Source organism: Engystomops pustulosus, chromosome 10, assembly GCF_040894005.1.
Source record: "Engystomops pustulosus chromosome 10, aEngPut4.maternal, whole genome shotgun sequence".
Lineage (NCBI taxonomy): Eukaryota > Metazoa > Chordata > Amphibia > Anura > Leptodactylidae > Engystomops > Engystomops pustulosus.
Window position 1 is genome coordinate 5,467,060 of NC_092420.1, and position 25,548 is coordinate 5,492,607.

General features: G+C 50.7%; 1 protein-coding gene across 4 annotated transcripts in view; it reads left to right on the forward strand.

Moving 5' to 3' along the window:
• LMCD1 (LIM and cysteine rich domains 1) overlaps positions 1-12,869 on the forward strand; it is a 120,936-nt gene extending 108,067 nt beyond the window's left edge. For all 4 annotated transcript variants that reach the window (XM_072127470.1, XM_072127468.1, XM_072127467.1 and 1 more), the window contains 4 exons: positions 7,232-7,487; positions 8,309-8,587; positions 8,744-8,959; positions 12,142-12,869. In XM_072127470.1, coding sequence (XP_071983571.1) covers positions 7,232-7,487; positions 8,309-8,587; positions 8,744-8,959; positions 12,142-12,300 — 910 coding nt within the window. In that variant the 3' untranslated portion in view covers positions 12,301-12,869. The remainder of the gene's footprint in view (positions 1-7,231; positions 7,488-8,308; positions 8,588-8,743; positions 8,960-12,141) is intronic.
• Positions 12,870-25,548: the final 12,679 nt, after the last annotated feature.

Here is a 25,548-nt window from a genome sequence, read left to right on the forward strand (position 1 = left end):
CGAGCGCTCGGATAAAAACACCGCGCCGGGTCTTCAGCCGCGGATAATTGCAGCATGTAAACGCCTCAATTAACTCCGCGCTTCTCATTCCTCTGATACGGAGGAGGTCGGAGGGTCGGGTCTACACGATGGTGATGGGCCGTGACCGCAGGCGACGTGACACCCCCCTGTCTGCATAACCAGCGCCAACAGATCCAAAATTCCAATGGGTTTTATAGAAAACAAAAAATGAAACTGAAAATTCTGCAATTATTTCAAATATACTTTGTGTTTTATTCAAATTCTTTACCATTTTCAAGAACTCTTCTTGCTGTCAGTGATAAGAGCAGATATATTCAGGATTCCTATACACAGCAGGATACTATTGTACTCGGTCTAGACAATGCTCTGGAAGCCAAACAGCCTGGACCTAAACTTGATACAATGGGGTTCATTTACTAAGGGCCCGATTCGCGTTTTCCCGACGTGTTACCCGAATATTTCCGATTTGCGCTGATTTTTCCTGAATTGCCCCGGGATTGTGTCGCACGCGATCGGTTTGTGGTGCATCGGCGCTGGCATGCACGGGACAGAAACCGGGGGCGTGGCCGAACGAAAACCCGACGGATTCGGAAAAAACGCCGCATTTAAGAAAAAAAATGTGTTGCGAAAATTACACTTACCTTCACCAGGAATAGACCGGTGAATTTCAGGGCATTCCAGCGCGCCTCCGGGGAACTTCAGCGCAGTAGCGCCACCTGGTGGACGTCGTAGGAACTGCCTTAGTGAATCCCGGCCGGACCCGAATCCACTGCAGAGAATGCGCCACTGGATCGCGAACGGACCTGGTAAGTAAATCTGCCCCATACTCTGTTTGATGCTCAATGGGGCACATTTATTTACCCATCCGCTGGAGTTTACCGAAAGTGCAGACGATTGTGCACTGTTCCGCGATTTTATAATATTGTGCGCCCGATATCCTGCTTGTCGTTTCCCGGCTCAGGTTCCCGGAGTTCACCATCTTCCTGTAAATATCTGTCAATCCCCGAAAACGACGAACTGTCCGACAAAATTGCTATTTGCGACCCTTAGTAAATAAGCCTCGATGTCTCAGTCTGTATTCCCGGCTGTTTAGCTCACAGAGCATTGTCTAGGCTGAATACAATTGACTCTACAGTTACAGATCCTGTGTCAGTAAAGAAGAATATACTTGTAGATATAATGGACAATGCTCTGCACAATCTCCTTTGTAGTTTGTTACAATGTATCAGTCTGGAGTCCGAGCTGTTTAGATTCTAGAGCATTGTTTATCCTGGACACATGTGTATCCACTTCTAAGCTAAGAGCAGGACTATTTGTGTACAGGTTTTGTAACCTCTGGATACAATTGTATCCAATGCGTAAAGTAACAGAACCTGTCTGGACCCATTGTAGTAATCACCTACAATAAACTCTAACAGAAAGCTGCTTCTGTGTATTGGGGCAGTTCTAGGTCGGGGCAGTAGTTTTTGCCCTTGTGAAGGCATCTGAAGGGCACGGGCTCACCACCTCACATGGGCATGGGGCTATGACATGGGCATCCAGGGATCAGAGCGGACATAAGCCCGGGCATTCTTCATGGCTTCTGTGGATATAATCAGCCTCTGGGTCTGAGGTCTGGAATTTTCACATAAGGTCAGGGCTGGTCTCTCCTGTCTCTCTATGGTGGGGGGCTCTATACATGCGGACCCCCTGCCCCCCAGGATATCTGTGCTGTCTCTCTAAGGTGGGAGGCTCTATACATGCGGACCCCCTGCCCCCCAGGATATCTGTGCTGTCTCTCTAAGGTGGGAGGCTCTATACATGCGGCCCCCCGGCCCCCCAGGATATCTGTGCTGTCTCTCTAAGGTGGGAGGCTCTATACATGCGGACCCCCTGCCCCCCAGGATATCTGCGCTGTCTCTCTAAGGTGGGAGGCTCTATGCATGCGGCCCCCCTGCCCCCAGGATATCTGTGCTGTCTCTCTATGGTGGGGGGCTCTATACATGCGGCCCCCCGGCCCCCCAGGATATCTGTGCTGTCTCTCTATGGTGGGGGGCTCTATACATGCGGACCCCCTGCCCCCCAGGATATCTGTGCTGTCTCTCTATGGTGGGAGGCTCTATACATGCGGACCCCCTGCCCCCCAGGATATCTGCGCTGTCTCTCTAAGGTGGGAGGCTCTATGCATGCGGCCCCCCTGCCCCCAGGATATCTGTGCTGTCTCTCTATGGTGGGGGGCTCTATACATGCGGACCCCCTGCCCCCCAGGATATCTGTGCTGTCTCTCTATGGTGGGAGGCTCTATACATGCGGACCCCCTGCCCCCCAGGATATCTGTGCTGTCTCTCTAAGGTGGGAGGCTCTATACATGCGGACCCCCTGCCCCCCAGGATATCTGCGCTGTCTCTCTAAGGTGGGAGGCTCTATGCATGCGGCCCCCCTGCCCCCAGGATATCTGTGCTGTCTCTCTATGGTGGGGGGCTCTATACATGCGGCCCCCCGGCCCCCCAGGATATCTGTGCTGTCTCTCTATGGTGGGGGGCTCTATACATGCGGACCCCCTGCCCCCCAGGATATCTGTGCTGTCTCTCTATGGTGGGGGGCTCTATACATGCGGACCCCCGGCCCCCCAGGATATCTGTGCTGTCTCTCTAAGGTGGGAGGCTCTATACATGCGGACCCCCTGCCCCCCAGGATATTAGTGCTGTCTCTCTAAGGTGGGAGGCTCTATACATGCGCCCCCCCCCCGGCCCCCCAGGATATCTGTGCTGTCTCTCTAAGGTGGGAGGCTCTATACATGCGGACCCCTGCCCCCCAGGATATCTGCGCTGTCTCTCTAAGGTGGGAGGCTCTATGCATGCGGCCCCCCTGCCCCCAGGATATCTGTGCTGTCTCTCTATGGTGGGAGGCTCTATACATGCGGCCCCCCGGCCCCCCAGGATATCTGTGCTGTCTCTCTATGGTGGGAGGCTCTATACATGCAGACCCCCTGCCCCCCAGGATATCTGTGCTGTCTCTATGGTGGGGGGCTCTATGCATGCGGCCCCCCTGCCCCCAGGATATCTGTGCTGTCTCTCTATGGTGGGGGGCTCTATACATGCGGACCCCCTGCCCCCCAGGATATCTGTGCTGTCTCTCTATGGTGGGGGGCTCTATACATGCGGACCCCCGGCCCCCCAGGATATCTGTGCTGTCTCTATGGTGGGAGGCTCTATACATGCGGACCCCCTGCCCCCAGGATATCTGTGCTGTCTCTCTATGGTGGGAGGCTCTATACATGCGGACCCCCGGCCCCCCAGGATATCTGTGCTGTCTCTATGGTGGGAGGCTCTATACATGCGGACCCCTGCCCCCCAGGATATCTGTGCTGTCTCTCTATGGTGGGAGGCTCTATACATGCGGCCCCCCTGCCCCCCAGGATATTAGTGCTGTCTCTATGGTGGGGGGCTCTATACATGCAGACCCCCTGCCCCCAGGATATCTGTGCTGTCTCTCTATGGTGGGAGGCTCTATACATGCGCCCCCCGGCCCCCCAGGATATCTGTGCTGTCTCTCTATGGTGGGAGGCTCTATACATGCGGACCCCCTGCCCCCCAGGAATCTCTGCGCTGTCTCTCTATACATGCGGACCCCCTGCCCCCCAGGATATCTGTGCTGTCTCTATGGTGGGGGGCTCTATACATGCGGACCCCCGGCCCCCAGGATATCTGTGCTGTCTCTATGGTGGGGGGCTCTATACATGCGGACCCCCGGCCCCCCAGGATATCTGTCCTGTCTCTCTATGGTGGGAGGCTCTATACATGCGGACCCCCTGCCCCCCAGGATATCTGCGCTGTCTCTCTATGGTGGGGGGCTCTATACATGCGGCCCCCCGGCCCCCCAGGATATCTGTGCTGTCTCTCTATGGTGGGAGGCTCTATACATGCGGACCCCCTGCCCCCCAGGATATTAGTGCTGTCTCTATGGTGGGGGGCTCTATACATGCGGCCCCCCTGCCCCCAGGATATCTGTGCTGTCTCTCTATGGTGGGAGGCTCTATACATGCGGACCCCCTGCCCCCCAGGATATCTGTGCTGTCTCTCTATGGTGGGGGGCTCTATACATGCGGACCCCCTGCCCCCCAGGATATCTGTGCTGTCTCTATGGTGGGGGGCTCTATACATGCGGACCCCCGGCCCCCAGGATATCTGTGCTGTCTCTATGGTGGGGGGCTCTATACATGCGGACCCCCGGCCCCCAGGATATCTGTGCTGTCTCTATGGTGGGGGGCTCTATACATGCGGACCCCCGGCCCCCCAGGATATCTGTCCTGTCTCTCTATGGTGGGAGGCTCTATACATGCGGACCCCCGGACCCCCAGGATATCTGTGCTGTCTCTATGGTGGGGGGCTCTATACATGCGGCCCCCCGGCCCCCCAGGATATCTGTGCTGTCTCTCTATGGTGGGAGGCTCTATACATGCGGACCCCCTGCCCCCCAGGATATTAGTGCTGTCTCTATGGTGGGGGGCTCTATACATGCGGCCCCCCTGCCCCCAGGATATCTGTGCTGTCTCTCTATGGTGGGAGGCTCTATACATGCGGACCCCCTGCCCCCCAGGATATTAGTGCTGTCTCTATGGTGGGGGGCTCTATACATGCGGCCCCCCTGCCCCCAGGATATCTGTCCTGTCTGCTGCAGACAAAGGGATCTTATAATGATGTCTGAGAAAGTCCTTCCTGTTAGGACACGTGTGATGCAGTCATTGTAGACCCTCGGCGCCTCCTCATCCCCTCACTCACTGTGTTATAGGGGAAAAGGGGCAATGAGCCTTGGTCCTCCACTATGCTGTTATATAAGCACTGTATGGCGGTATTATTAATACTCTATCATCTGATTGTATTACCTGAAACCCATTGTGGTAATGGTTATGTAGTACATGGTGGTATTATTTGAGCACTCTATGATAGCATTAGTTATGCACTATATGGCGGCATTATATGAGCACTCTATGGTAGCATTTGTTATGCACAATATGGCGGTATTATATGAGCACTCTATGATAGCATTAGTTATGCACTATATGGTGGTATTATTGGAGCACTCTATGATAGCACTAGTTATGCATTATATGGCGGTATTATTGGAGCACTCTATGATGGCATTGGTTGTGCACTATATGGCGGTATTATATGAGCACTCTATGATCGCATTAGATATGCACTATATGGCGGTATTATATGAGCACTCTATGATCGCATTAGATATGCACTATATGGCGGTATTATATGAGAACTCTATGATCGCATTAGATATGCACTATATGGCGGTATTATATGAGCACTCTATGATGGCATTGGTTGTGCACTATATGGTGGTATTATTGGAGCACTCTATGATAGCACTAGTTATGCATTATATGGCGGTATTATTTGAGCACTTTATGCTGCTGATCTCTGAATAGTAATATCATTTTAGCACTTATTGGTGGTATTATTTATTCACTGGATTATGGTTTATTGCGGTGTTATGTATGTGATATATGGTGGTAATATGTGTGTGCGGTTCTCTGGGGATGTAACGTGAACACTGCATAGTAGGATCATTTTAGCACTTATCGGTGGTTTTCACTGTTTTGTGGTTTATTTGTATGACATATGGTGATTATATGTATGTGGGGTGTGACGGCATTATCTGAGCACTCTATGGTGGTATTATTTGTGCTTTGTATGCCGGCATTACTTTAATAGACTATAGTGTTATGTATGTGATGTATTATGGTAAAATACCCTGTATTATTTCACCTGCGTTGTATGGCGGCATTATTTCACCTGCATTGTATGGCGGTATTATTTCACCTGCATTGTATGGCGGTATTATTTCACCTGCATTGTATGGCGGTATTTCTTCACCTGCATTGTATGGCGGTATTATTTCACATGCGTTGTATGGCGGTATTTCTTCACCTGCATTGTATGGCGGTATTTCTTCACCTGCATTGTATGGCGGTATTATTTCACATGCGTTGTATGGCGGTATTTCTTCACCTGCATTGTATGGCGGGATTTCTTCACCTGCGTTGTATGGCGGGATTTCTTCACCTGCATTGTATGGCGGGATTTCTTCACCTGCGTTGTATGGCGGGATTTCTTCACCTGCATTGTATGGCGGGATTTCTTCACCTGCATTGTATGGCGGGATTTCTTCACCTGCGTTGTATGGCGGGATTTCTTCACCTGCATTGTATGGCGGGATTTCTTCACCTGCATTGTATGGCGGGATTTCTTCACCTGCGTTGTATGGCGGGATTTCTTCACCTGCGTTGTATGGCGGCATTATTTCACCTGCGTTGTATGGCGGCATTATTTCACCTGCGTTGTATGGCGGCATTATTTCACCTGCGTTGTATGGCGGCATTATTTCACCTGCGTTGTATGGCGGCATTATTTCACCTGCGTTGTATGGCGGTATTATTTCACCTGCGTTGTATGGCGGGATTTCTTCACCTGCGTTGTATGGCGGGATTTCTTCACCTGCGTTGTATGGCGGGATTTCTTCACCTGCGTTGTATGGCGGGATTTCTTCACCTGCGTTGTATGGCGGGATTTCTTCACCTGCGTTGTATGGCGGGATTTCTTCACCTGCGTTGTATGGCGGGATTTCTTCACCTGCGTTGTATGGCGGGATTTCTTCACCTGCGTTGTATGGCGGGATTTCTTCACCTGCGTTGTATGGCGGGATTTCTTCACCTGCGTTGTATGGCGGGATTTCTTCACCTGCGTTGTATGGCGGGATTTCTTCACCTGCGTTGTATGGCGGGATTTCTTCACCTGCGTTGTATGGCGGCATTATTTCACCTGCGTTGTATGGCGGCATTATTTCACCTGCGTTGTATGGCGGCATTATTTCACTTGCGGTGTATGGCAGGATTTCTTCACCTGCGTTGTATGGCGGGATTTCTTCACCTGCGTTGTATGGCGGGATTTCTTCACCTGCGTTGTATGGTGGTATTATTTCACATGCGTTGTATGGCGGGATTTCTTCACCTGCATTGTATGGCGGTATTATTTGAGCTGTTTGTTTATTTTCCCCATTTGCTTCATATAATTAGGGTTAGAACTGACAGTCACCTGGGCAGAGTGGTATCTGCGGAAAGCTGAGTGGCCCCTATGGGCACCATTGCCCCAATAATTAGTAACTGATGACCGGAGATTTCTTCTTCTCTTATATATCTCATATTCTGTAATTGCAGGAAATCCTGCGGCCTCTGTCAGTGCCCCTGGGAGGACCACGCGCTGCCCACAGAGGTGGAGGAGGACCACCGGATCGGGCAGCTGCTGGCTGACACCCGCTATTCAGGACTGACGGCCCGTGTGAAAGGCGGTGAAGGGGCCCGGGTCTACAAGAGGAACCGTATGATCATCACCAACCCCATTACCTCCCGGAAAGATCCCACCTTCCTCACTGTCACCTATGAGTGGGCACCCACTGGACTCAACCAAAAACTGGTACAAGTCACTATTGTCAGGGATTCTACACAGTGATACAATGTTACTCAATGCCTTAAAGGGATATTTCAGCCATTAAAATGTTTTGGGTGAATGTTAGATCTGCGGGGTCCTGCCATTGGGACCCTCACCCATTCACTATCCTATGGACATGAGGGTTCATTTAATTTATTGTCCATTCTTATCAAGGAATTTGTAATATTTGGACAGAGGAGACCGCTCAGACCTCAAAAATTATTACCCTTAATCCACCCCTTTATGTTCCTAGTATTGCAGGGCTGGCGTTAGGGGGCGGCAAACTGGGCATTTGCCCAGGACCCCCTATCCCAAAGGTGCCCCCTGCTAAAGGGAGCCTCTTACCGAATGTGACTGTTCATAAAATAGTTTTATTTTGGGGCCCCTCTTTTAGTTTTGCCCAGGGGCCCCACTTTTTCTAAAACTGTCCCTGCCCTCATGTACCCCACAATACCTACCTGCCAAGTGTCTCAAATGTGGGGAGAGACTTTTATGGTGTGGACCTTCCCAGCCCAAAGAGACTTGCTGCTGTGAGAGGGGGGAGAGAGCTGCATGTGAAACTGTCCCCCATGTAGGATTCTGGAGGAATCCTCCTCAGTATTTCACAGCCTGTAGTTTAATTCTAAATCTTCACAAATATCAACTAAACCGAAGTATATTTAAGGCAGGAAGGAGGAGGGAGAGAGGGAGAAGCAGCTGCAGTTACTGTCCACGCAGGGTATGTGACTGGATGCTGTGAGAGGGGGGAGAGAGCTGCAGCATGAGCTCTCCCCATAGCTTATATAATGCCGCTCTTCTCCCTCCAGGCCATGCGATATATGGAGCTAATCCCTAAGAAGCTGCAGCCCGTAGCCGGCACAGAAGGGGCGCAGTATCGACGCCTGCAGCTAGTGAAGCAGTTACCGGCCTATGACTACAACCCCCAGCATTGCAAAGGACTGAGGACTGAGGGGGAGAAGGCTGCAATGGAGGCCTTTGTGAAGCAGTACAAGGAGGACGTGATGGGGGTGGCCGAGGTGGCCTTACCATGTAGCACCAAGCAAGACCAGAACAGCACAGCGGAGGAGGACGGCAAGAAGGACTATGTGAGTGCAGAATCACCCAGCTTTCCCACAACCCTGAATGTAAAGTAATGATATAATCTGTAGAACCATCTGCAAGTCTCTATAGGAAGGAAGAAATAATCATCACCCGACTACAGAAACAGAACAAGTGACATTATCTCTTCTTCCCTCTTCTAGTTATGTGAGATTTGCCAGAGCCTTCTACCCCCTGATGCCCCAGCCGTGTATGCCGACCGAGCCGGGTACAAGAAACAATGGCACCCGGCCTGCTTCATGTGCTGCCAGTGCAGAGAGCCCCTGGTCAACCTCATCTACTTCTGGAAAGACAATCGCCTCTGGTGTGGGAGACATTACTGTGACAGCGAGAGGCCGCGGTGTACCGGGTGCGATGAGGTGAGGAGGGATAACAACCATATATTATAGTGTAATACTGCCCATCATGTACAAGAATATAACTACTATAACACTGCCCCCTATGTACAAGAATATAACTACTATAATACTGCCCCCTATGTACAGGAATATAACTACTATAATACTGCCCCTATGTACAGGAATATAACTACTATAATACTGCCCCCTATGTACAAGAATATAACTACTATAATACTGCCCCCTATGTACAAGAATATAACTACTATAATACTGCCCCCTATGTACAAGAATATAACTACTATAATACTGCCCCCTATGTACAAGAATATAACTACTATAATACTGCCCCCTATGTACAGGAATATAACTACTATAATACTGCCCCCTATGTACAAGAATATAACTACTATAATACTGCCCTCTATGTACAGGAATATAACTGCTATAATACTGCCCCCTATGTACAGGAATATAACTACTATAATACTGCCCCCTATGTACAGGAATATAACTACTATAATACTGCCCCCTATGTACAGGAATATAACTACTATAATACTGCCCCCTATGTACAAGAATATAACTACTATAATACTGCCCATCATGTACAAGAATATAACTACTATAATACTGCCCATCATGTACAAGAATATAACTACTATAATACTGCCCCCTATGTACAAGAATATAACTACTATAATACTGCCCCCTATGTACAGGAATATAACTACTATAATACTGCCCCCTATGTACAAGAATATAACTACTATAATACTGCCCTCTATGTACAGGAATATAACTGCTATAATACTGCCCCCTATGTACAGGAATATAACTACTATAATACTGCCCCCTATGTACAGGAATATAACTACTATAATACTGCCCCCTATGTACAGGAATATAACTACTATAATACTGCCCCCTATGTACAGGAATATAACTACTATAATACTGCCCCCTATGTACAGGAATATAACTACTATAATACTGCCCCCTACGTACAAGAATATAACTACTATAATACTGCCCCCTATGTACAGGAATAAAACTACTATAATACCGCCCCCTATGTACAGGAATATAACTACTATAACACTGCCCCCTATGTACAGGAATATAACTACTATAACACTGCCCCCTATGTACAGGAATATAACTACTATAATACTGCCCCCTATGTACAGGAATATAACTACTATAATACTGCCCCCTATGTACAGGAATATAACTACTATAACACTGCCCCCTATGTACAGGAATATAACTACTATAATACTGCCCCCTATGTACAGGAATAAAACTACTATAATACTGCCCCCTATGTACAGGAATAAAACTACTATAATACTGCCCCCTATGTACAGGAATAAAACTACTATAACACTGCCTCCTATGTATAAGAATATAACTACTATAATACTGCCCCCTATGTACAGGAATATAACTACTATAATACTGCCCCTATGTACAGGAATAAAACTACTATAATACCGCCCCCTATGTACAAGAATATAACTACTATAATACTGCCCCCTATGTACAGGAATATAACTACTGTAATACTGCCTCCTATGTACAGGAATATAACTACTATAATACTGCCCCCTATGTACAAGTATATAACTACTATAATACTGCCCCCTATGTACAGGAATAAAACTACTATAATACCGCCCCCTATGTACAGGAATATAACTACTATAACACTGCCCCCTATGTACAAGTATATAACTACTATAATACTGCTCTTATGTACAGGAATATAACTACTATAATACTACCCCCTATGTACAGGAATATAACTACTATAATACTGCCCCCTATGTACAAGAATATAACTACTATAATACTGCCTCCTATGTACAGGAATATAACTACTATAATACTGCCTCCTATGTACAGGAATATAACTACTATAATACTGCCTCCTATGTACAAGAATATAACTACTATAATACTGCTCCCTATGTACAGGAATATAACTACTATAATACTGCCCCCTATGTACAGGAATATAACTACTATAATACTGCCCCCTATGTACAAGAATATAACTACTATAATACTGCCCCCTATGTACAAGAATATAACTACTATAATACTGCCCCCTATGTACAGGAATATAACTACTATAATACTGCCCCCTATGTACAGGAATATAACTACTATAATACTGCCCTCTATGTACAGGAATATAACTACTATAATACTGCCCCCTATGTACAGGAATATAACTACTATAATACTGCCCCCTATGTACAGGAATATAACTACTATAATACTGCCCCCTATGTACAAGAATATAACTACTATAATACTGCCCCCTATGTACAAGAGTATAACTACTATAATACTGCCCCCTATGTACAAGAATATAACTACTATAATACTGCCCCCTATGTACAGGAATATAACTACTATAATACTGCCCCCTATGTACAAGAATATAACTACTATAATACTGCCCCCTATGTACAGGAATATAACTACTATAATACTGCCCCCTATGTACAGGAATATAACTACTATAATACTGCCCCCTATGTACAAGTATATAACTACTATAATACTGCCCCCTATGTACAAGAATATAACTACTATAATACTGCCCCCTATGTACAGGAATATAACTACTATAATACTGCCCCCTATGTACAAGAATATAACTACTATAATACTGCCCCCTATGTACAGGAATATAACTACTATAATACTGCCCCCTATGTACAGGAATATAACTACTATAATACTGCCCCCTATGTACAAGTATATAACTACTATAATACTGCCCCCTATGTACAAGAATATAACTACTATAATACTGCCCCCTATGTACAGGAATATAACTACTATAATACTGCCCCCTATGTACAAGTATATAACTACTATAATACTGCCCCCTATGTACAGGAATATAACTACTATAATACTGCCCCCTATGTACAGGAATATAACTACTATAATACTGCCCCCTATGTACAAGAATATAACTACTATAATACTGCCCCCTATGTACAGGAATATAACTACTATAATACTGCCCCCTATGTACAGGAATATAACTACTATAATACTGCCCCCTATGTACAGGAATATAACTACTATAATACTGCCCCCTATGTACAGGAATATAACTACTATAATACTGCCCCCTATGTACAGGTATATGACCTCTATATTCCGGTTTCCTCCTGCAGATGATCTTCTCGGAGCACTTTCCTCAGTATGATGGGAAGTCGTGGCACGCAGAGCATTTCTCCTGTGTGAGGTGTGAGAAGTCTCTTATGGATGAGCCCTTCTTCCTGGACTCTCTGCTCCTCTGTGGCCCCTGCAGCAGTCCCGGAGCCGCTCACTAGGGGGCACTTATCTAGATCCCGGGATGTTCCTCGGATTCCTCCTTCTCCATCATCTCCGGACCATCCAGGTGGGTGCGGCATGGAGCCGACCCCTCGCTGCGGATCCCCAAATACTGGAATACTAACAGACGTGGTATTTATTTTTCTGTGTATTTGTGATTTTTGTGACTATTGACGTATCGGCTCCAGATCAACATCTCACGGCCAAAAATAAATAACCAGAGGAAACTGGACAAACATCAGGCACCCAAAAACTGGAGACTTTCCGTTGGCCAAAAGCGCGAGGACTTTACCTGTTACTGATTTCCAAATCAATGATTTTCCTCCTCTGAGCAAATCCAAGAATCAAACTGCAGGGCAGACGTATGTGTCGTCATGGTACCAGACTGCAAACAGAGCAGGTGTAGTCTGACCCTCCTCCCACATGAAGATGACTGACAGATCGGACAGCTTGCTTTGCTTTTAGTCTGTAACTATGGAAACGCATAGCTCTGCATAGCAACTGTATCTTTTTATAATTAGTGAATATATTTTAACTTTCTGTAAATAATAAATCCTAAAACCTTAAATTTTTGCTGTGGGATAAATGTATGGAAATGTTTATTAAGAAAAGATCTTGGTGATGATAGGGGAGTTTTTTTGGGGATCCTCTCTCACAAGTGCCACAAATCCATGTGACATCTAGGGGGCAGTGCTGCCAATTGCAGGGGCAGAAGGACTCGTGACTCGCGGTGACCCTGTGCTGCCAGGTATCTCCTAGACTATCTGCAGAGCTGTACATAAGAGGAAACCATGCCATTATTATACTCACGGACCCCCGGACCCCTCTCCATAAAGCCAAATCCCCCCTTGATGACATCTAATAATATTGGTAACAGCATTTCTTTAAATAATTTTCAATAGTTTCCATAGCCTTGAATCTTTGTGCAACCCTTCCTGTGTATTGGCTGTACCCCATAGTCACCAGTGCATCCTGTGTATTGGCTGTACCCCATAGCCACCAGTGCAGCCTGTGCATCCTGTGTATTGGCTGTACCACATAGTCACCAGTGCAGCCTGTGCATCCTGTGTATTGGCTGTACCCCATAGCCACCAGTGCATCCTGTGTATTGGCTGTACCCCATAGTCACCAGTGCATCCTGTGCGTCCTGTGTATTGGCTGTACCCCATAGTCACCAGTGCATCCTGTGTATTGGCTGTACCCCATAGCCACCAGTGCGGCCTGTGCGTCCTGTGTATTGGCTGTACCCCATAGTCACTAGCGCAGCCTGTGCGTCCTGTGTATTGGCTGTACCCCATAGCCACCAGTGCAGCCTGTGCATCCTGTGTATTGGCTGTACCCCATAGTCACCAGTGTAGCCTGTGCATCCTGTGTATTGGCTGTACCCCATAGTCACTAGCGCAGCCTGTGCGTCCTGTGTATTGGCTGTACCCCATAGCCACCAGTGCAGCCTGTGCATCCTGTGTATTGGCTGTACCCCATAGTCACCAGTGCATCCTGTGTATCCTGTGTATTGGCTGTACCCCATAGTCACCAGCGCAGCCTGTGTATTGGCTGTACCCCATAGTCACCAGTGCAGCCTGTGCATCCTGTGCATTGGCTGTACCCCATAGTCACCAGTGCAGCCTGTGCATCCTGTGTATTGGCTGTACCCCATAGCCACCAGTGCAGCATGTGTATTGGCTGTACCCCATAGTCACCAGTGCAGCCTGTGCATCCTGTGCATTGGCTGTACCCCATAGTCACCAGTGCAGCCTGTGCATCCTGTGTATTGGCTGTACCCCATAGCCACCAGTGCATCCTGTGCGTCCTGTGTATTGGCTGTACCCCATAGTCACCAGTGCAGCCTGTGCAGCCTGTGTATTGGCTGTACCCCATAGTCACCAGTGCAGCCTGTGTATTGGCTGTACCCCATAGTCACCAGTGCAGCCTGTGCATCCTGTGTATTGGCTGTACCCCATAGTCACCAGTGCAGCCTGTGCGTCCTGTGTATTGGCTGTACCCCATAGTCACCACTGCAGCCTGTGCATCCTGTGTATTGGCTGTACCCCATAGTCACCAGTGCAGCCTGTGCGTCCTGTGTATTGGCTGTTCCCCATAGCCACCAGTGCAGCCTGTGCATCCTGTGTATTGTCTGTACCCCATAGCCACCAGTGCAGCCTGTGCATCCTGTGTATTGTCTGTACCCCATAGCCACCAGTGCAGCCTGTGCATCCTGTGTATTGCCTGTACCCCATAGTCACCACTGCAGCCTGTGCATCCTGTGTATTGGCTGTTCCCCATAGCCACCAGTGCAGCCTGTGCATCCTGTGTATTGTCTGTACCCCATAGCCACCAGTGCAGCCTGTGCATCCTGTGTATTGTCTGTACCCCATAGCCACCAGTGCAGCCTGTGCATCCTGTGTATTGTCTGTACCCCATAGCCACCAGTGCAGCCTGTGCATCCTGTGTATTGGCTGTACCCCATAGCCACCTCTGCAGCCTGTGCATCCTGTGTATTGGCTGTACCCCATAGTCACCAGCGCAGCCTGTGCATCCTGTGTATTGGCTGTACCCCATAGTCACCAGCGCAGCCTGTGCGTCCTGTGTATTGGCTGTACCCCATAGCCACCAGTGCAGCATGTGTATTGGCTGTACCCCATAGTCACCAGTGCAGCCTGTGCATCCTGTGTATTGGCTGTTCCCCATAGTCACCAGTGCAGCCTGTGCATCCTGTGTATTGGCTGTACCCCATAGCCACCAGTGCATCCTGTGCGTCCTGTGTATTGGCTGTACCCCATAGTCACCAGTGCAGCCTGTGTATTGGCTGTACCCCATAGTCACCAGTGCAGCCTGTGCATCCTGTGTATTGGCTGTACCCCATAGTCACCAGTGCAGCCTGTGCATCCTGTGTATTGGCTGTACCCCATAGTCACCAGTGCAGCCTGTGCATCCTGTGTATTGGCTGTACCCCATAGTCACCAGTGCAGCCTGTGCATCCTGTGTATTGGCTGTTCCCCATAGTCACCAGTGCAGCCTGTGCATCCTGTGTATTGGCTGTACCCCATAGTCACCAGTGCAGCCTGTGCGTCCTGTGTATTGGCTGTACCCCATAGCCACCAGTGCAGCCTGTGCATCCTGTGTATTGGCTGTACCCCATAGCCACCAGTGCAGCCTGTGCATCCTGTGTATTGGCTGTACCCCATAGCCACCAGTGCAGCCTGTGCATCCTGTGTATTGGCTGTACCCCATAGCCACCAGTGCAGCCTGTGCATCCTGTGTATTGGCTGTACCCCATAGTCACCAGTGCAGCCTGTGCGTCCTGTGTATTGGCTGTACCCCATAGCCACCAGTGCAGCCTGTGCATCCTGTGTATTGGCTGTACCCCATAGTCACCAGTGCAGCCTGTGCATCCTGTGTATTGGCTGTTCCCCATAGTCACCAGTGCAGCCTGTGCATCCTGTGTATTGGCTGTACCCCATAGTCACCAGTGCAGCCTGTGCATCCTGTGTATTGGCTGTACCCCATAGTCACCAGTGCAGCCTGTGCATCCTGTGTATTGGCTGTACCCCATAGTCACCAGTGCATCCTGTGCATCCTGTGTATTGGCTGTACCCCATAGCCACCAGTGCAGCCTGTGCGTCCTGTGTATTGGCTGTACCCCATAGTCACCAGTGCAGCCTGTGCATCCTGTGTATTGGCTGTACCCCATAGTCACCAGTGCAGCCTGTGTATTGGCTGTACCCCATAGTCACCAGTGCAGCCTGTGCATCCTGTGTATTGGCTGTACCCCATAGCCACCAGTGCAGCCTGTGCATCCTGTGTATTGTCTGTACCCCATAGCCACCAGTGCAGCCTGTGCATCCTGTGTATTGGCTGTACCCCATAGCCACCAGTGCAGCCTGTGCATCCTGTGTATTGTCTGTACCCCATAGCCACCAGTGCAGCCTGTGCATCCTGTGTATTGGCTGTACCCCATAGCCACCTCTGCAGCCTGTGCATCCTGTGTATTGGCTGTACCCCATAGTCACCAGCGCAGCCTGTGCATCCTGTGTATTGGCTGTACCCCATAGTCACCAGCGCAGCCTGTGCGTCCTGTGTATTGGCTGTACCCCATAGCCACCAGTGCAGCATGTGTATTGGCTGTACCCCATAGTCACCAGTGCAGCCTGTGCATCCTGTGTATTGGCTGTTCCCCATAGTCACCAGTGCAGCCTGTGCATCCTGTGTATTGGCTGTACCCCATAGCCACCAGTGCATCCTGTGCGTCCTGTGTATTGGCTGTACCCCATAGTCACCAGTGCAGCCTGTGTATTGGCTGTACCCCATAGTCACCAGTGCAGCCTGTGCATGCTGTGTATTGGCTGTACCCCATAGTCACCAGTGCAGCCTGTGCATCCTGTGTATTGGCTGTACCCCATAGTCACCAGTGCAGCCTGTGCATCCTGTGTATTGGCTGTTCCCCATAGTCACCAGTGCAGCCTGTGCATCCTGTGTATTGGCTGTACCCCATAGTCACCAGTGCAGCCTGTGCGTCCTGTGTATTGGCTGTACCCCATAGCCACCAGTGCAGCCTGTGCATCCTGTGTATTGGCTGTACCCCATAGCCACCAGTGCAGCCTGTGCATCCTGTGTATTGGCTGTACCCCATAGCCACCAGTGCAGCCTGTGCATCCTGTGTATTGGCTGTACCCCATAGCCACCAGTGCAGCCTATGCATCCTGTGTATTGGCTGTACCCCATAGTCACCAGTGCAGCCTGTGCGTCCTGTGTATTGGCTGTTCCCCATAGTCACCAGTGCAGCCTGTGCATCCTGTGTATTGGCTGTACCCCATAGTCACCAGTGCAGCCTGTGCATCCTGTGTATTGGCTGTACCCCATAGTCACCAGTGCATCCTGTGCATCCTGTGTATTGGCTGTACCCCATAGTCACCAGTGCAGCCTGTGCATCCTGTGTATTGGCTGTACCCCATAGTCACCAGTGCAGCCTGTGCATCCTGTGTATTGGCTGTACCCCATAGTCACCAGTGCAGCCTGTGCATCCTGTGTATTGGCTGTACCCCATAGCCACCAGTGCATCCTGTGTATTGGCTGTACCCCATAGTCACCAGTGCAGCCTGTGCATCCTGTGTATTGGCTGTACCCCATAGTCACCAGTGCAGCCTGTGCATCCTGTGTATTGACTGTACCCCATAGCCACCTCTGCAGCCTGTGCATCCTGTGTATTGGCTGTACCCCATAGCCACCAGTGCAGCCTGTGCATCCTGTGTATTGGCTGTACCCCATAGCCACCAGTGCAGCCTGTGCATCCTGTGTATTGGCTGTACCCTATAGTCACCAGTGCAGCCTGTGCATCCTGTGTATTGGCTGTACCCCATAGCCACCAGTGCAGCCTGTGCATCCTGTGTATTGGCTGTACCCTATAGTCACCAGTGCAGCCTGTGCATCCTGTGTATTGGCTGTACCCCATAGCCACCAGTGCAGCCTGTGCATCCTGTGTATTGGCTGTACCTTATAGTCACCAGTGCAGCCTGTGCAGCCTGTGTATTGGCTGTACCCCATAGTCACCAGTGCAGCCTGTGCGTCCTGTGTATTGGCTGTAACCCATAGTCACCAGTGCATCCTCTGTATTGGCTGTACCCCATAGTCACCAGTGCAGCCTGTGCATCCTGTGTATTGGCTGTATCCCATAGTCACCAGTGCAGCCTGTGCATCCTGTGTATTGGCTGTACCCCATAGTCACCAGTGCAGCCTGTGCGTCCTGTATATTGGCTGTACCCCATAGTCACCAGTGCATCCTGTGCATCCTGTGTATTGTCTGTGCCCCATAGTCACCAGTGCATCCTGTGCGTCCTGTGTATTGGCTGTACCCCATAGTCACCAGTACAGCCTGTGTATCCTGTGTATTGGCTGTACCCCATAGCCACCAATGCATCCTGTGCATCCTGTGTATTGGCTGTACCACATAGTCGCCACTGCAGCCTGTGTATCCTGTGTATTGGCTGTACCCCTTAGCCACCAATGCATCCTGTGCATCCTGTGTATTGGCTGTACCACATAGTCACCAGTGCATCCTGTGTATCCTGTGTATTGGCTGTACCCCATAGCCACCAGTGCAGCCTGTGTATTGGCTGTACCCCATAGTCACCAGTGCAGCCTGTGCATCCTGTGTATTGGCTGTACACCATAGTCACCAGTGCAGCCTGTGCATCCTGTGTATTGGCTGTACCCCATAGTCACCAGTGCAGCCTGTGCGTCCTGTGTATTGGCTGTACCCCATAGTCACCAGTGCAGCCTGTGCATCCTGTGTATTGGCTGTACCCCATAGTCACCAGTACAGCCTGTGCGTCCTGTGTATTGGCTGTACCCCATAGTCACCAGTGCAGCCTGTGCATCCTGTGTATTGGCTGTACCCCATAGTCACCAGTGCATCCTGTGTATTGGCTGTACCCCATAGTCACCAGTGCAGCCTGTGCATCCTGTGTATTGGCTGTATCCCATAGTCACCAGTGCAGCCTGTGCATCCTGTGTATTGGCTGTACCCCATAGTCACCAGTGCAGCCTGTGCGTCCTGTATATTGGCTGTACCCCATAGTCACCAGTGCATCCTGTGCATCCTGTGTATTGTCTGTGCCCCATAGTCACCAGTGCATCCTGTGCGTCCTGTGTATTGGCTGTACCCCATAGTCACCAGTACAGCCTGTGTATCCTGTGTATTGGCTGTACCCCATAGCCACCAATGCATCCTGTGCATCCTGTGTATTGGCTGTACCACATAGTCGCCACTGCAGCCTGTGTATCCTGTGTATTGGCTGTACCCCTTAGCCACCAATGCATCCTGTGCATCCTGTGTATTGGCTGTACCACATAGTCACCAGTGCATCCTGTGTATCCTGTGTATTGGCTGTACCCCATAGCCACCAGTGCAGCCTGTGTATTGGCTGTACCCCATAGTCACCAGTGCAGCCTGTGCATCCTGTGTATTGGCTGTACACCATAGTCACCAGTGCAGCCTGTGCATCCTGTGTATTGGCTGTACCCCATAGTCACCAGTGCAGCCTGTGCGTCCTGTGTATTGGCTGTACCCCATAGTCACCAGTGCAGCCTGTGCATCCTGTGTATTGGCTGTACCCCATAGTCACCAGTACAGCCTGTGCGTCCTGTGTATTGGCTGTACCCCATAGTCACCAGTGCAGCCTGTGCATCCTGTGTATTGGCTGTACCCCATAGTCACCAGTGCATCCTGTGTATTGGCTGTACCCCATAGTCACCAGTGCATCCTGTGCATCCTGTGTATTGGCTGTTCCCCATAGCCACCAGTGCAGCCTGTGCGTCCTGTGTATTGGCTGTTCCCCATAGCCACCAGTGCAGCCTGTGCGTCCCGTGTATTGGCTGTTCCCCATAGTCACCAGTGCAGCCTGTGTATTGGCTGTACCCCATAGTCACCAGTGCAGCCTGTGTATTGGCTGTACCCCATAGTCACCAGTGCAGCCTGTGCGTCCTGTGTATTGGCTGTACCCCATAGTCACCAGTGCAGCCTGTGCGTCCTTTGTATTGGCTGTACCCCATAGTCACCAGCGCAGCCTGTGTATTGGCTGTACCCCATAGCCACCTGTGCAGCCTGTGCGTCCTGTATATTGGCTGTACCCCATAGTCAGCAGTGCAGCCTGTGTATTGGCTGTACCCCATAGCCACCAGTGTAGCCTGTGCATCCTGTGTATTGGCTGTACTCCATAGTCACCAGTGCAGCCTGTGCATCCTGTGTATTGGCTGTACCCCATAGTCACCAGTGCAGCCTGTGCATCCTGTGTATTGGCTGTACCCCATAGTCACCAGTGCAGCCTGTGCATCCTGTGTATTGGCTGTACCCCATAGTCACCAGTGCAGATTGTGCATCCTGTGTATTGGCTGTACCCCATAGTCACCAGTGCATCCTGTGTATTGGCTGTACCCCATAGCCACCAGTGCATCCTGTGCATCCTGTTTATTGACTGTACCCCATAGTCACCACTGCAGCCTGTGCATCCTGTGTATTGGCTGTACCCCATAGTCACCAGTGCAGCCTGTGCATCCTGTGTATTGGCTGTACCCCATAGCCACCAGTGCAGCCTATGCAGCCTGTGTATTGGCTGTACCCCATAGTCACCAGTGCAGCCTGTGCATCCTGTGTATTGGCTGTACCCCATAGTCACCAGTGCAGCCTGTGCATCCTGTGTATTGGCTGTACCCCATAGTCACCACTGCAGCCTGTGCATCCTGTGTATTGGCTGTACCCCATAGTCACCAGTGCATCCTGTGTATTGGCTGTACCCCATAGCCACCAGTGCATCCTGTGCATCCTGTTTATTGACTGTACCCCATAGTCACCACTGCAGCCTGTGCATCCTGTGTATTGGCTGTACCCCATAGTCACCAGTGCAGCCTGTGCATCCTGTGTATTGGCTGTACCCCATAGCCACCAGTGCAGCCTATGCAGCCTGTGTATTGGCTGTACCCCATAGTCACCAGTGCAGCCTGTGCATCCTGTGTATTGGCTGTACCCCATAGTCACCAGTGCAGCCTGTGCATCCTGTGTATTGGCTGTACCCCATAGTCACCAGTGCAGCCGGTGCAGCCTGTGTATTGGCTGTACCCCATAGTCACCAGTGCAGCCTGTGCAGCCTGTGTATTGGCTGTACCCCATAGTCACCAGTGCAGCCTGTGCAGCCTGTGTATTGGCTGTACCCCATAGTCACCAGTGCAGCCTGTGCGTCCTGTGTATTGGCTGTACCCCATAGTCACCAGTGCAGCCTGTGCGTCCTGTGTATTGTCTGTACCCCTTAGTCACCAGTGCAGCCTGTGCATCCTGTGTATTGGCTGTACCCCATAGTCACCAGTGCAGCCTGTGCGTCCTGTGTATTGTCTGTACCCCATAGTCACCAGTGCAGCCTGTGCATCCTGTGTATTGGCTGTACCCCATAGTCACCAGTGCAGCCTGTGCATCCTGTGTATTGGCTGTACCCCATACTCACCAGTGCAGCCTGTGCGTCCTGTGTATTGGCTGTACCCCTTAGTCACCAGTGCATCCTGTGCATCCTGTGTATTGGCTGTACCCCATAGTCACCAGTGCAGCCTGTGCATCCTGTGTATTGGCTGTACCCCATAGCCACCAGTGCAGCCTGTGTATTGGCTGTACCCCATAGTCACCAGTGCAGCCTGTGCAGCCTGTGTATTGGCTGTAGCCCATAGCCACCAGTGCATCCTGTGTATTGGCTGTACCCCATAGTAACCAGCGCAGCCTGTGTATTGGCTGTACCCCATAGTCACCAGTGCAGCCTGTGCATCCTGTGTATTGGCTGTACCCCATAGTCACCAGTGCAGCCTGTGCATCCTGTGTATTGGCTGTACCCAATAGTCACCAGTGCAGCCTGTGCATCCTGTGTATTGGCTGTACCCCATAGTCACCAGTGCAGCCTGTGCAGCCTGTGTATTGGCTGTAGCCCATAGCCACCAGTGCATCCTGTGTATTGGCTGTACCCCATAGTCACCAGCGCAGCCTGTGTATTGGCTGTACCCCATAGTCACCAGTGCAGCCTGTGCATCCTGTGTATTGGCTGTACCCCATAGTCACCAGTATATCCTGTGCATTGGCTGTACCCCATAGTCACCAGTGCAGCCTGTGCGTCCTGTGTATTGGCTATACCCCATAGCCACCAGTGCATCCTGTGCATCCTGTGTATTGGCTGTACCCCATAGCCACCAGTGCAGCCTGTGCATCCTGTGTATTGGCTGTACCCCATAGCCACCAGTGCATCCTGTGCATCCTGTGTATTGGCTGTACCCCATAGTCACCAGTGCAGCCTGTGCAGCTTGTGTATTGGCTGTACCCCATAGTCACCAGTGCAGCCTGTGTATCCTGTGTATTGGCTGTACCCCATAGCCACCAGTGCAGCCTGTGCATCCTGTGGATTGGCTGTACCCCATAGTCACCACTGCAGCCTGTGTATCCTGTGTATTGGCTGTACCCCATAGTCACCAGTGCAGCCTGTGCAGCCTGTGTATTGGCTGTACCCCATAGTCACCAGTGCAGCCTGTGCATCCTGTGTATTGGCTGTACCCCATAGCCACCAGTGCAGCCTGTGCATCCTGTGTATTGGCTGTACCCCATAGCCACCAGTGCAGCCTGTGCATCCTGTGTATTGGCTGTACCCCATAGTCACCAGTGCAGCCTGTGCATCCTGTGTATTGGCTGTACCCCATAGCCACCAGTGCATCCTGTGTATTGGCTGTACCCCATAGTCACCAGTGCAGCCTGTGCGTCCTGTGTATTGGCTGTACCCCATAGTCACCAAGGCATCCTGTATATTGGCTGTACCCCATAGTCACCAGTGCAGCCTGTGCATCCTGTGTATTGACTGTACCCCATAGTCACCAAGGCATCCTGTATATTGGCTGTACCCCATAGTCACCAGTGCAGCCTGTGCATCCTGTATATTGGCTGTACCCCATAGTCACCAGTGCAGCCTGTGTATTGGCTGTACCCCATAGCCACCTGTGCAGCCTGTGCGTCCTGTATATTGGCTGTACCCCATAGCCACCAGTGCAGCCTGTGCATCCTGTGTATTGGCTGTACCCCATAGTCACCAGTGCAGCCTGTGCATCCTGTGTATTGGCTGTACCCCATAGCCACCAGTGCAGCCTGTGCATCCTGTGTATTGGCTGTACCCCATAGTCACCAGTGCAGCCTGTGCATCCTGTGTATTGGCTGTACCCCATAGTCACCAGTGCAGCCTGTGCATCCTGTGTATTGGCTGTACCCCATAGCCACCAGTGCAGCCTGTGCATCCTGTGTATTGGCTGTACCCATTAGTCACCAGTGCAACCTGTGTATTGGCTGTACCCCATAGTCACCAGTGCAGCCTGTGCATCCTGTGTATTGGCTGTACCCCATAGTCACCAGTGCAGCCTTTGCAGCCTGGGTATTGGCTGTACCCCATAGTCACAAGTGCAGCCTGTGCAGCCTGTGTATTGGCTGTACCCCATAGTCACCAGTGCAGCCTGTGCATCCTGTGTATTGGCTGTACCCCATAGCCACCAGTGCAGCCTGTGCGTCCTGTGTATTGGCTGTACCCCATAGCCACCAGTGCATCCTGTGCATCCTGTGTATTGGCTGTACCCCATAGCCACCAGTGCATGCTGTGCGTCCTGTGTATTGGCTGTACCCCATAGCCACCAGTGCAGCCTGTGCATCCTGTGTATTGGCTGTACCCCATAGCCACCAGTGCAGCCTGTGTATCCTGTGTATTGGCTGTACCCCATAGCCACCAGTGCAGCCTGTGCATCCTTTGTATTGGCTGTACCCCATAGCCACCAGTGCAGCCTGTGCGTCCTGTGTATTGGCTGTACCCCATAGTCACCAGTGCAGCCTGTGCATCCTGTGTATTGGCTGTACCCCATAGTCACCAGTGCAGCCTGTGCATCCTGTGTATTGGCTGTACCCCATAGCCACCAGTGCAGCATGTGCATCCTGTGTATTGGCTGTACCCCATAGTCACCAGTGCAGCCTGTGCATCCTGTGTATTGGCTGTACCCCATAGTCACCAGTGCAGCCTGTGCAGCCTGTGTATTGGCTGTACCCCATAGTCACCAGTATATCCTGTGCATTGGCTGTACCCCATAGTCACCAGTGCATCCTGTGTATCCTGTGTATTGGCTGTACCCCATAGCCACCAGTGCAGCCTGTGCGTCCTGTGTATTGGCTGTACCCCATAGTCACCAGTGCAGCCTGTGCGTCCTGTGTATTGGCTGTACCCCATAGTCACCAGTGCATCCTGTGTATTGGCTGTACCCCATAGCCACCAGTGCATCCTGTGTATTGGCTGTACCCCACAGCCACCAGTGCATCCTGTGTATTGGCTGTACCCCATAGCCACCAGTGCAGCCTGTGCATCCTGTGTATTGTCTGTACCCCATAGTCACCAGTGCAGCCTGTGCATCCTGTGTATTGGCTGTACCCCATAGCCACCAGTGCAGCCTGTGCATCCTGTGTATTGTCTGTACCCCATAGTCACCAGTGCCGCCTGTGCATCCTGTGTATTGGCTGTACCCCATAGCCACCAGTGCAGCCTGTGCATCCTTTGTATTGGCTGTACCCCATAGCCACCAGTGCAGCCTGTGCAGCCTGTGTATTGGCTGTAACCCATTGCCACCAGTGCATCCTGTGCATCCTGTGTATTGGCTGTACCCCATAGTCACCAGTGCAGCCTGTGCATCCTGTGTATTGGCTGTACCCCATAGCCACCAGTGCATCCTGTGTATTGGCTGTACCCCATAGTCAACAGTGCAGCCTGTGCATCCTGTGTATTGGCTGTACCCCATAGTCACCAGTGCAGCCTGTGCATCCTGTGTATTGGCTGTACCCCATAGTCACCAGTGCAGCCTGTGCATCCTGTGTATTGGCTGTACCCCATAGTCACCAGTGCAGCCTGTGCATCCTGTGTATTGGCTGTACCCCATAGTCACCAGTGCAGCCTGTGTATTGGCTGTACCCCATAGTCACCAGTGCAGCCTGTGCATCCTGTGTATTGACTGTACCCCATAGCCACCTCTGCAGCCTGTGCATCCTGTGTATTGGCTGTACCCCATAGCCACCAGTGCAGCCTGTGCATCCTGTGTATTGGCTGTACCCCATAGCCACCAGTGCAGCCTGTGCATCCTGTGTATTGGCTGTACCCTATAGTCACCAGTGCAGCCTGTGCATCCTGTGTATTGGCTGTACCCCATAGCCACCAGTGCAGCCTGTGCATCCTGTGTATTGGCTGTACCCTATAGTCACCGGTGCAGCCTGTGCATCCTGTGTATTGGCTGTACCCCATAGCCACCAGTGCAGCCTGTGCATCCTGTGTATTGGCTGTACCCCATAGTCACCAGTGCAGCCTGTGCAGCCTGTGTATTGGCTGTACCCCATAGTCATTAGTGCAACCTGTGCAGCTTGTGTATTGGCTGTACCCCATAGCCACCAGTGCAGCCTGTGCATCCTGTGTATTGGCTGTAACCCTTTGCCACCAGTGCATCCTGTGCATCCTGTGTATTGGCTGTACCCCATAGTCACCAGTGCAGCCTGTGCATCCTGTGTATTGGCTGTACCCCATAGTCACCAGTGCAGCCTGTGTATTGGCTGTACCCCATAGTCACCAGTGCAGCCTGTGCATCCTGTGTATTGGCTGTACCCCATAGCCACCAGTGCATCCTGTGTATTGGCTGTACCCCATAGTCAACAGTGCAGCCTG